This window comes from Scophthalmus maximus, chromosome 3, assembly GCF_022379125.1.
Source record: "Scophthalmus maximus strain ysfricsl-2021 chromosome 3, ASM2237912v1, whole genome shotgun sequence".
NCBI classification, from domain to species: Eukaryota; Metazoa; Chordata; class Actinopteri; order Pleuronectiformes; family Scophthalmidae; genus Scophthalmus; species Scophthalmus maximus.
In genome coordinates this window covers 27,814,435-27,827,017 of record NC_061517.1, presented here as the reverse complement: position 1 = coordinate 27,827,017, position 12,583 = coordinate 27,814,435, and the positions used below count along the sequence as shown (strand labels likewise).

Genomic DNA, 12,583 nt, shown 5'->3' with positions numbered 1-12,583 from the left:
GTCATGCAAGTCAAGAGGGGGAGAGTAAAACACGTAGCTCTGAATGGATCAGACCCCAACCATCTCCGACTAAAGCGCTCTGTCGGAGAAGGGGCATCTCCTCTATCTTCGAGTACCTCTTGAACACTCATCTTCTGAGAGCATTAACACCGAAACGTCCCTGACTAGCCCCTATTTCTTTACCTGATCTCTTATTAATGTCTTCAGCCTCTCATATTATAATGAAGCTTTAGTGTTGTCTCCCAGTTGTAATTCGCTTGGGAGAAAAATAATCTGACAAATGAGAAAATGTAATATTAAGTCAAATGTATATATTGGACTCCTCTCTCTTTTTGAATTTGATGTGATTTGCAAATGGAGCTGCTGTAATCAAGGAAAAAAGTGTCACACTAACAAAGTCTAATTAATTCATTAATTAAATGTTGTTGAACTTTATTAATAAATGGTTTTTTTAGACTGAAAAAGGAATTTATTATCAACTAAAGAAAATCAGTGTCAGCGAAACCCGGTTTATTTTCAACTGCTGTCCATAGGCCTGATGAGAACATTTAAATAACAAAGAAAAAACAGTTAGTAATAGCAGAAAAATGATTGGAATATTTACTTGTTGCAGTTCATGAAACAATCACTGATAGAAAGTTCATGATACAATATGTGTGGACTGACTGTTGTGCAGGAGCCAGGGAAGCGCTCCCAGCTGTGGAGGATGACCGGGACCGGCATGCTATGTCACGAAGGCTCGTCTCCGCCGCTGAGCAAGCCGGCCCAGCCACGCCCACTGGACTCCTCTCTGGTGCTGGACATCGCTGGGCTCGCAGCCGTCACTGACAACAGGTGTGTACTGTGTTTCAGTAAGTTTAACACAGCAGGCCACTCTCTCAGGAGTCATTTACAGGAAATGTGTCATGGAAGATTGGATGCCTCTTTTTCTCTACTAGTTTTGAGCCATTGATGCTGAGGAGGCCAGACTCGCGCCGCAGCACCACCCAGACGTGGTACTTCAGCTCAGGCATGCTGACCTGTGGCCTTCTGCGGCTGGTAGTACAGGTGCATACTTCAGAAAGCATTCAGACCACTTCACTTTTTTTGTTTGAAGAATGTTCCATCCCTGCTTCCCCCAGTCCGTATGCCGATGGGTCCTTGGGCAGGACTGAATGTGTGAATGTGACTTGAGCCCATGTATTTGTACCCTGCAGGTGAAGTGTGGTGTGGCAGGCCTGTATGACGGAGTAGAGGTGGTGCTGGGACCAGACTCTGGGCTGATGGTGCCTGGTCCTGAGCAGCAGTTCATCAACCAGAAGATGAGACCAGGTTCTGGGGTGTTGTCGGTCCAGGTGCTGCCAGACGGACCCACTCGTGTCCTGCAGGTGAGAAAAGAACCCATCAAAACGACCAACTATACTCTACTCTTTCTCTCCCCACATCGACATCAGGCTTGTCACATGTTTTGCAACTCTTCCTTTTGTTTTGTATATTGGTTGTTTTCAATTAAAAATCTTAAAAATCATTTTAATTTGGAAGAAAATGAAATAAATGCTTTTAATAAATCAGTGTATTTGCTCAAATTCATTGTTCCTTTCAACTTTAATATTATCTTCTGGACTTGGGCCTTATGGAGCATGGGCCTATACTGTTTTACTCTCAACACTACCAATGCTGTAAATGGATGAATTATTGCTGTTTGGTTCATATAGCTTTACCCATGCTTCCATACGATACAACATTTTCTGTTGGGGTTTTGCTCTTCTACAAAATTCTTGTGATCACACTGTGAATCACATGACAGAATCTCTTAAAGAAGGTAAGAGCTCTGATGATATCTACATTCCATTTCCAGTGCTGATGAACCTGATGTTTTGTTTGTAGATCAGTGACTTCAACCAGAGGAGAACGATCCGCAGCTCGCCTACCACTGAACAGGACCGGAGCAAAGAGGATGTGAAGAAGAGAGAGCCTCAGCAGGAACTGGAGGTAACCGGAACCGTCAAGTGATTTCATGGAAGCATTTTCATAATTATCAAGTGACACATTTTAATGTTTCATGTTTAATCATATTTTTTATTTTTTAAATGGGATCCAAGAAGGAGTTCTGTCCTACTGTTGTTGCTCTCGTTATTCATCTGCCCTATTTTTCTTTGTCAAGTGTTTATGCAGCAGAAACAGTCACAGCAGAACAACACCCACTACTCAGGCACCAAAAGTGAAACTCATTGACCGCAAGGTGTCATTGAAACAATATAATTTAAGTTTTCTCAACTGTGTCGAAGAACAGTTTGGCCTAGTGTTGAAATTCTTCCTCATTTGAATCTCTCAATTCATCTAAATCCATTCTGTTCTGCTCTAAAATGTCACGTTTACTGGCCATGTCAAAAAAAATCACAAGTGAAAGCTTAACTAATACTGAAATTCTCATCAGATTTACAAACAATGTGGTCTACATCATTTACAGACTATTCTGTCAAAGGAATTTCAAAATGTGTGAAGATGTGCAGAATACCAGTCTCTCCCTTTTCTCAGGATTCAATGATCCCAGTTCTGATTCCCCAGGTTGCTAAGTCCTTCTTACCAACGATATAGCGATTGGTGCATGTGGTATTCAAATGTTGTCAAGCTGCTTTTACCCTGAATATTGACATTTGTGGATATATTTTGATTTCTCTCTATATAAGGAAAAAGGTTGCTCCTCATTCAATCCCCTTTGAAAAATGTGTGTTTGTATTCACATCCAGCTGTTGGTGAACTTGGATGAAGGTCTGGGCATATCTCTGGTCAACAAAGTTCCTGAGGAGCTTGTGTTCACTACGTTGTCTGGTATCGATGTGCACTTCACTCACACTGCTGCCAGCCAGGTGTTGGAAGTCAGCATTCAGAACATCCAGGTGAGCTCACTACAGCTTTTAGAACAGTCATGGATTCACCTTTTGTGGGCAGTGCATGGGAAGGTAGGCGCTCCCGCCCTCCACAAGCCGTGCCGCTGCCTTTCAGGAAACATCGGGTGAAGAAAAGGCTCAGGGAGTAAAACCCAGACAGCATTACAAAAACACAGGAGACGTCAGCTACGAGTAATAAGTAGGAAGAGCCTTTTGCTCCAGGATTGGGCTTTACAGCCTTTACAATAACCGCTGCAGCTCACCAGAAGACTGACAAACTCACGGTGCTGATTCCATTGTCTCCAGGACAGAGGATGACACGGATATTCAAGTTCACATTACACCAAATGCCCCACATGGCGGTGCTGTGTATTTCTTCCTCGGATTTTGAAGGCTCTACAGCTGTTCCTAGGACTGCACTCCTCTGTACAGAGACTTCAGATGTTGTACCTGGAATCTCTCCCCTAATGCCGCTATTACCCTGGAGCCACTTTGGACTTCACCTTTCACATCTGTTCCAGTTGTTCTTTCTTATTTCCTCTGTCTTCTGCTGCCTGAGGCTCCCTCTTAGCAGTTGTTAGCTTCGAGGTGGATCAGTGAGTCGATTGCTGGTGTAGTAGTAGTAGTAGTTGTTATTGAGCTTGGAAGATAGCTCAGGGCTGGTGCCCTTTTCTGGTGTACAACTTGGTCCCATCCATTTATAGGAGGTGGGTGATGGTCCTTTCACTTCTCTCCTTGTGATGATCTGACCGAGGGGGTTCATGCCTTTGCCGAACAGCAGCAGGGACAGTGAATCACCTTGGTATAACCACCATCACATATGAATACATGAATGTCAGGTACTGTAAAATAATTCAAAAGGTTTTTTGGGGCTTGTATTCCTGCAGAAGTCTGTTCTTGAGACTCATTTTCATATTTGAATCTTAATGTCTGTTGTAAACGCTTGTCACTTGTTGCTGTCCTTGTTGTATTTTGTTATTTTGTCAAATCCTCAGAGACTCCTAATTGACGCGGTGCCTCCACAATTAGATGTCAGGGTCACTTACTTGCTTTGCATTGTATAACAGCTGATGGGCAGTTCTCAGATGCAATGCGAGTTCCGTGGTGTTTCCCTACATTAATGTCGCCACGCATTAATGTGATGCCCTTTGTGTTTCTGTGTTTACAAAATAACGTAATGTATGGACCGATTTCCTCCTGACTTGGTGAGAATATCACTTGGGAGGGGGTCTACAAAAAGATAAAGTTGTGGAGCTGATCAGTGGAGGACCTGCCTCGCTGCCTCTCATGACCCTGGGTTGCAGTGGCATATACGAATGGGGATAGTAGAGCCACGTTAGTCAAATGTTAGTTATCGGCCGATCCCTCAACATGTGACGCTATAAAAATGAAATAGAATAGAATTGAATGTGTATGTGATGTCTGTCATTTGTTGGTTCTCAGGTGGACAACCAGCTGCTGGGCACCACGCAGCCCGTCATGTTGTGTGTCACCCCTGGGTCCAGTGAGAGCAGCTTCAACGATAGTGGCCCGGCTCTGCAGGTCAATTCCGTCAAGGTTCCCAGCAACCTCATGCTCACTGATCTCTTCAAGGTGAGAGTCCCACCCTGAATCAGAAAGTCTTTTTATTTGATCCAATCATTCCTGGTTTCTTTTGCACAATCATGAAGCAGACTCTTGTGATGATGTCACCCTGATGTGTTCACAGCACCTCATGGTGACGGCTCAGCGCTTCACTGTCATCATCGAGGAGAAGCTGCTGCTCAAGCTGCTCAGCTTCTTTGGATACGGACAGATAGAGCCTGGTGGGTCATCAGTTGAATGTGAACAAGCATACCAGTGATGATGGCTTAAAAGTCAAAAACTAAATCATAATTGTGATTAATGCAGAGCTGGAGAAGCTGGATGACCTCCATGAGAAGCTCAGTGAGGATGCAGGAGCTCCCAAACGTTACTACTTTGAGAACCTGAAGATCAGTCTGCCTCAGGTCAAACTGAGTGTCTTCACCTCCCACAAGCTGCCTCCGGATCTCGAGGTAACCTCACATGGTCATCTGCTCCTTTGGATGAGACTCATGAAAGGGTGGGAGTTCCATCTGTGTATGAAACTTCTTTTGGTAATAGTTCCCCTGATTACTGAAATGCAGTCTGGTCCCATTTCAAATTAGTTGTTTAGGTGGGGTATTTGGGCTTTGTGAACATTTAGTTTATATCCTGCGTATTGAAAAAAGTGTATAAAAGTTGAATTAGTTCAGAAAATTAATTGGAAGGTTCACTTAAATATACCTCATCCGCGTACCACGCAGTCTTGCATTGACGAGTCTGTCTCTGCGAGATAAAGCTTGTCAGTGTGGATAAACTGGGGTAGGACCTCTTCCACCCTCTTGGCAAGAATTGATGTATATATCTCCATGATGGTGGAGTTTGTAATCCTTTAATAAACACGTGAAGAAGGTTTGGTGTCAATTCTGACCTGAAGGTCAGAAGAACTTATTCCTTTTAGCCTGGAGATTGCACTGTTCAGCTCTTCTTTCATTATTTTTTAGCTATTCATTTTGCATTATGTTCTTCTGACAATGTGGGTAGAATAAAGGGATTCCAGGAATTGTCCAATGCCTCGTTCGTCCTCCAAGTGTGACTGGGTATATAGTTGTTTCTAGTAGTTTTGAAAAGTCATTTGTATTTCAAGTTGTTTATATCGGAGGGTTTTAGAGCCTCCTTTTGTTATCTGCCTGTTGTTCTTGTAATTTCCTCTCTAGAAGAACAAGATCATCTTTTTTTTGTATTTCTTGTAAGTACAGGAAATGTATTTAGTTTCTGATTTCTTTTAATCTTGGAGAGAGATTTGGGGTTGGCTCCCTCTTGGGTTCTTTAAGTTCTTCGTTTAGTTTTGATCATCTTAATAGTCTTTCTTTCTTTCACTAATAAAAGCCTTTAATGCATCCCATAGAACTTTTGAGCCAACCATCTATCCAATTCTCTACCTTAATTTCCTCTGTCATCTTCTGGAAATAGCTTTTTCAATTGCAAATAACATCATCCTGTTCATTTGTCTGTCTCCAAATCTCGTTAGGTTCTTTATCCATATTCCCAAACATTAAATTTATGAAAATATAATTCTTGCAAGATCGCATGGAGTTGGATTCGAGCTCACCAAAGCAAAAGTGTTAACTCTGAAAGTTCCTGTAAATCACCTTGAGCCACGCCAACTCCTCAGCAACTGAGTGTCCATCATTTTGATAGATGATGTCAGCATCCAGGAAACACTGTGATGTGGTTCACCTCATCCTAGGAAACACCCGCATTTATCAAGTTTCGATACGGCCACATTTACCACCACATTACAGCCACGTCCGACAGTGGACACCATGACAAAAAACAATGTGACTCAGACAAGACTGTCAATCACTGAGCCACAGGAAGAGTAATATACAGGTGGTAATATTGTTACCCACAGCACAGTACTGAAGGCGTGGACTTCATGATATACGGTCGCTCTCCTTCCTCTTGTGCAGCTCTATATGACAGTAAAATACAGAGGCACCACTCAGAAGTGCTCATCAATAAGGGACCAAATATTCAGTAGTCAAGCAAGAAAAGGCATAAGAAACTAATAAAGTTTAATTCCAAAGGCTTGGGTCATGACCACTTGTAATTGTATTCTACTCTTCCTGTGGCTCACTGTTTGACACAATTGTCTGAGTTAGTTACAGTTTAAAAGTAATTTTTTGTCATGGTGTCTACTCTCATACGCGGCTGTAATGTGGTGGTAAATGTGGCCAAAGCATCAAGAAAAAAACTTGATAAATTCTGGTGTTTCCTCAGATGAAGGTGAACCACATCACAATGTTTCCTGGAAGCTGACAACATGTGACGGGCACTTAGTTGCTGAGGAGTTGGCATGGTTCACGCTGATTAAAGGGGACTGTCAGAGCTGAGACTTCAAATCCAGCTCCATGTGATCTTGCAAGAATAATATTTTCTTAAATTTATTTTTTGTAGGTGGCTGTGAATTAGTGATAACTTTTATAATCATATTTGCCGCAGTAGATATGAGATATGACATGGAAATCGCCATGTTTGTGGATGAGTGACGAACTTCAAATTAAGGTTACACGTGTATGAATACTTTTTACAAGTGAAAATTTTAAAAGTTCAGACACTACTCTACAAGAGTACACATTAAGTATACAAACGCCTGCATTTTGCAACATATTTACCTTCATAATATGTGACAGTAAAATCATTTTAGTCGTCTGTACAGAAAATACAGTTTGAACATTTGCAGGCATTGTCAGTGTTACTTAAAGAACCTTAAGAATCCGTCTTAAAAGAAAATTGTAAAGTTTTGTCCACGTATAGATCACAGAGAGTGGTACGACCGCTTCCTGGTAACACATACATAGCTGCTCTGCCTTCTCACGTTCCCTCATGTATTTGCCACATGGATATTGTTTTGTTTTGCTACAGACTCTGAAAGGCACCCTGGGCTTCCCTCTGGTTCGTTTTGAAGATGCTGTCATCAACATGTACCCGTTCACCAGAGTTCACCCCTACGAGACCCAGGAGATCATCATCAATGACATCCTCAAGCACTTCAGAGAGGTAACAGGTGCACACTCTGACCAGCACAGTCTGTACTCAGAAAGAAGAAGAGAAAATGAGAGTAAAACTAGGAGTAAGAAAAACCTAAAACAGCACAGCTATAACTTCATAGCTGCTGTCAGACATGCACTGAAAATAGCACAAATGTCCACAAATTTTCCTCTGGACATTTTCTGAAACTTTTCCAGAAAATGTCAGTGAGCCGAATACAGCAGGAATATCTCCAGAATGCTCCCAGTGAGCGAGTGATGAGTCTCTGCTCGACCCAGATACCACAGGATGTTCCTGTTGGTGTGAACGCGCGTGTGTGTGCGTGCGTGTGTGTGTGACTTGTAATGTAAAGTGCTTTGAGTTGTCGATAGGATAAATACATTCCATTTACCATTTTCTGATGTGATGATGACACCATCCTACCATATGATCATTCATGACTTTTGATCTATATGAGATACCAAGAAGGGTCAAAATAGTCGGATTTGAAATTGTAAAAATAAAAGTCAACATATGTTTCATATTTTGAGAAGATAATATCCCTCTGGACAGATATGACATTCACAGACAGGTGTGTCATGTGATGTAGTGTCCTAAATATAATATAGTATTTACTGTGCGTGTTTTTCCAATCTGAAGGAGCTGATCAGCCAGGCAGCTCAGATCCTGGGCTCTGTGGACTTCCTGGGGAATCCGATGGGCCTCCTCAACGATGTGACCGAAGGCGTGTCCGAGCTCATTAAGTACGGCAACGTCGGTGGTCTTATACGCAATGTGACCCACGGTGTGTCCAACTCCGCTGCCAAGGTACGTCGTGCACAACTGAGTCCCTTGAGTTCTTGCTTCAGCATCTTTTACAGCGTTCCTTCATAGTTAGGGTAGGGGTTGTTATTCATAGGTCCACTTATGGAAGGTGAAAACTAATGTTAGAAGGGTTCTGTGTGTCAGTTTGCAGGGACGTTATCCGACGGGTTGGGGAAGACCATGGACAACCGGCACCAGAGTGAGCGAGAGTACATCAGATACCACGGAGCCACCAGTGGAGAGCACCTGGTCGCAGGGATCCAAGGACTGGCTCATGGTACATGCTGCAAACAACTGTCAAATCATATCCTGAACATCTTTTGCATGTTGAGATGCTGCATGTGCTTCCTTGATTGTTTTAATTGGAAATCAGTGTATAGGTTGGACTGACTGGAAAAGACAGGTAACTCTTAGAACTTGTCCAGTATGAAGCATTCATCCCAGAGAAAACATAACCAGTGTTTAGAAGCAGATCAGTCATATTAGCAATGAGTCAAGATTAAATACACACAAATAGAAACGTGTAGCTCAAATCAAGCTATCTGATTGGCTCATAGCCCTGGTATAATGACCGTATACAATGGCTGCGACGTCCAATCAGTTTGCACAGGTCTGTACTACTTCGCGACTCAGTGAGTATCCGTGAGTATCCGTGAGTATCCGTGAGTAGACATGAGTATCCGTGAGTATCTGTGAGTAGACATGAGTAGACGTGAGTAGCGACGGAGTGAAGTTCCGAGAGCTCACGGTGAGGTTGATTGGTTGTAGTTTACGAATGGGCTGCGGCCTACAGTAGCCTTCTTTCTGAGGAACACTACAGTGTGTTGCATAGCAAACACCGTGCACTGTGCAGTCAGCCAGGTGGTACGCCTTTTTTTAATTTCGTTTAAAAACATGTTTTTTTGACAAAGTGAAAAAATCTTATTTAAGTTTGTCTATTATTTTCATTTTGACATACTTGTAACCGTTTTATAAAAGCATCAGCTTTACTTCAGACTGTGATAGACGCTCAATATATATATATATATTCATCTGTTGAGTTCTGTGTCAGATGCTCCCAGAGCTGTTGTTGAGGAGTGGGACACCTCAGTGATCCAAGTCCTTCTGTTCTTCATGTCCTCTCACATTCCCTCAGGTATTATTGGCGGCATGACGAGCATCATCACCTCCACAGTGGAGGGCGTGAAGACGGAGGGCGGAGTCGGTGGATTCTTCTCAGGCTTCGGTAAAGGCTTGGTGGGAACTGTGACCAAACCAGTGGCCGGAGCTCTGGACTTTGCCTCAGAGACGGCACAGACGGTGCGGGACATGGCTAGTCTCAGTAACCACAGGTGGGACGAGTCTATACCATCTACAATGGTTGATAATTGTTATATTTGGATGGTGGGCAAACAAAGCACCATGCTGCGTCAGCAGAGACATTCAAACATGACTGAGAGTGAAGTGTTCTCTCTCTCTGTGTGTGTGTGTGTGTGTGTGTGTGTGTGTGTGTGTGTGTGTGTGTGTGTGTGTGTGTGTGTGTGTGTGTGTGTGTGTGTGTGTGTGTGTGTGTGTGTGTGTGTGTGTGTGTGTGTGTGTGTGTGGGGTCAGGCTGGGTGTGCAGCGGGTCAGGAAGCCGCGCTGCTGTAAGGGTCCTCAGGGTCTGCTGCCCCGCCACTCTGCCACACAGGCTGATGGGCAGGAGCAGCTCTTCCGCCTCACTGACAACATCCACTCAGAGTTGTGAGTCTCTTTCGTTCCACTGTGGCTGGCGAACACACTGACGAGCTGTACTTCATCACACTGACGTATTCCTTGTCCTTCCCACACCAGCTTCATCGCTGTGGAGCCCATCGACAGCTACTGCGTCCTCATCTCCTCCAAAGTGGTCTACTTCCTGAAGCCAGGGGAATTCGCCGACCGCGAGGCCATCTTCCTGGAGGTCAAATACGACGACCTGTATCACTGTCTGGTCTCTAAGGATCACGGGAAGGTCTATGTGCAGCTCACTAAGAAGGCTGAGAGCACCAGCAGTGGTGTTGCCATTCCTGGCCCATCGCACCATAAACCAATGGTGAGACTCTGTTGTTTCCTAACCTGTTTCTGAACTTGTTTCCTACTGCTACTTTTTTCTCCTCGCACATCCATTCAGTTGTATTTGTGCAGGTTTGGACATTTCTGCCTCAGAAGGGAGTTTGCAGAGCAGACCGACGCTGATTTGTCAAATCCACCTGTAGTTCACAAGACAAAGAAGTTCTTTAGAAGTTCCTCAGAAGTTCTTCAGAAGTTCTTCAGAAGTTCTTCAGTAACCACAGTAACGCCCCGTTTTGTCCAAGCTCGCTGCAAACAAGATGAAAACATGAGCAAGCAAACTTCATCAGTATTACATTTAGTCTCAAAAAGGTTGAACATGAAGTGAACTGTATATAACCTTCATGTGGGAGGTTGTATTTTGATCTTAGTGTTACTAACAACTAATGTTGAGCTCTGGAGATGGTTTACGAATGGAACTAGAATGGTGCTCCGCCGAGACCCCACAGTCCACAAAGGTATCATAAGGTGGAACAAGGTCCTGTCCTGCAGTGTTAAACAAAGTGATACTCTGACCAATGTCCCGTCATGTCCCGTCTTACCAGCTTCTGTGGAAATGTGTGGTGTCGTTTTTGTGTAATCTCGGTGACAAACAAACAAACATAATGGAACCTAATGAATAAAATCAGGCCTATTCAAGGGGCTGAGATGATGATTTGGGACTTTTGGGGCTTGGCAGATGAACATGCTCGACTGAGTGAAATTCCACTTTTAAATGTGACTGTATTCCAGTCTCCCTATTCAATTAGTCAGACTAATACTCTAATACGTATCAGTCCTCTGATTGATGGGATTTCCAAGAGGTGTTACCAACGAACGCAGACGAGGAGATGATGATGAGATCATCGGCGGCAGCCGTCTCGGTTGTTTACAAAAGTCGATTCTCTCCGCGTCGTGGTGTAAACACCTCCCATTATCAGATAATCGCTTCCCAATAACCCTTACTCTAACCCAGAGCAACTGAAATGAGCTCCCAGAATTCATCTGGGTGGCAGAACCTCCAACACTGAGCAGGAACCTTGTGCTCTTTAGGACCTCCGTGGTCAACATGATGCTCTTCATTCACTCTTTACACGTCACTTGGACCTCAGGCTCTGATCATACAGTTATTAAATATGAATATAATAATACTTTAGTGATTACATTAGTGATGTCATGAGAGCTGTGGCAGTGGTTTCATGATACTGTGGACTTACTATAAGTGTCTGGCTTTCAGAACTGTAACACCACCTGTCTCTGTCTGTCTGTCTGTGTGTGTGTGTGTGTGTGTGTGTGTGTGTGTGTGTGTGTGTGTGTGTGTGTGTGTGTGTGTGTGTGTGTGTGTGTGTGTGTGTGTGTGTGTGTGTGTGTGTGTGTGTGTGTGTGTGTGTGTGTGTGTGTGTGTGTGTGTGTGTGTCTCTGTGTCTCTCTCTCTCTCTCCCCCTCCCCCTCTCCTCAGGTCCAGGTGAAGAGCGAGAATCTGGCCATCAAAATCTCTCAAGAAATCAACTACGCCAAGAGTCTTTACTACGAACAGCAGCTCATGCTGCCTGCCTGTGAGAACGAGGACTACTTACTGCTCGAGTCCTGATCACATGACCGACTGTTGTTCATCCTGTGGAGGAAAAGTGTCCGACAGGATGCAGTGAAGGGAACAGTTTGTGCAGTAACATGACCTGAAGTCGGACAAAGCACGCACATGTACAGGACAATAAGGTCATAATATTAGTTGGAACACATCCATCAAGTTCTACATGTTTGTGAATAGACAGAAATGTAAATAGAGTGTCAGTGTACATACAGTAAGAATTGTGAAGTGTAGGAATAACGAGAAGTTCAAATAATGTGAAGTGTATCAAACTACTACTACAAACAACTCTATTTTGTGTATTAAGGTGTGTGTGTGTGTGTGTGTGTGTGTGTGTGTGTGTGTGTGTGTGTGTGTGTGTGTGTGTGTGTGTGTGTGTGTGTGTGTGTGTGTGTGTGTGTGTGTGTGTGTGTGTGTGTGTGTGTGTGTGTGTGTGTGTGTGTGTGTGTGTGTGGGGAGAGCAGCAGCCTTTTTGGAGCTGAGCCCACTGTTTCTCCTCACTCCCTCTGCTCCTGTCAGGACTTTGGGTTTGTGTCTTTCTGGTGTTGCAGATTTATTTTCTGGATCTGATTTTGAATTGTATGTTTGATAGTAGGAGAGAATATTCTGTACAATAACATTCACATGGACACTGCTTTAAATAAAACACCACAAATGCAGCACGCTCTGTGTGGGA

At 43.6% G+C, this 12,583-nt stretch overlaps 1 protein-coding gene across 5 annotated transcripts in view; it reads left to right on the top strand.

Annotated features, from left to right (window-relative positions):
* Positions 1-12,566, top strand: part of vps13d (vacuolar protein sorting 13 homolog D) — a 56,737-nt gene extending 44,171 nt beyond the window's left edge. For all 5 annotated transcript variants that reach the window (XM_047330787.1, XM_035644455.2, XM_035644452.2 and 2 more), the window contains exons 55-69: positions 677-834; positions 939-1,047; positions 1,197-1,367; positions 1,867-1,971; positions 2,730-2,879; positions 4,314-4,463; positions 4,579-4,675; positions 4,761-4,906; positions 7,341-7,475; positions 8,106-8,273; positions 8,415-8,547; positions 9,406-9,601; positions 9,861-9,992; positions 10,083-10,323; positions 11,779-12,566. In XM_047330787.1, the coding sequence (XP_047186743.1) occupies positions 677-834; positions 939-1,047; positions 1,197-1,367; positions 1,867-1,971; positions 2,730-2,879; positions 4,314-4,463; positions 4,579-4,675; positions 4,761-4,906; positions 7,341-7,475; positions 8,106-8,273; positions 8,415-8,547; positions 9,406-9,601; positions 9,861-9,992; positions 10,083-10,323; positions 11,779-11,910 (2,223 nt within the window). In that variant the 3' untranslated portion in view covers positions 11,911-12,566. The remainder of the gene's footprint in view (positions 1-676; positions 835-938; positions 1,048-1,196; positions 1,368-1,866; positions 1,972-2,729; positions 2,880-4,313; positions 4,464-4,578; positions 4,676-4,760; positions 4,907-7,340; positions 7,476-8,105; positions 8,274-8,414; positions 8,548-9,405; positions 9,602-9,860; positions 9,993-10,082; positions 10,324-11,778) is intronic.
* Positions 12,567-12,583: the final 17 nt, after the last annotated feature.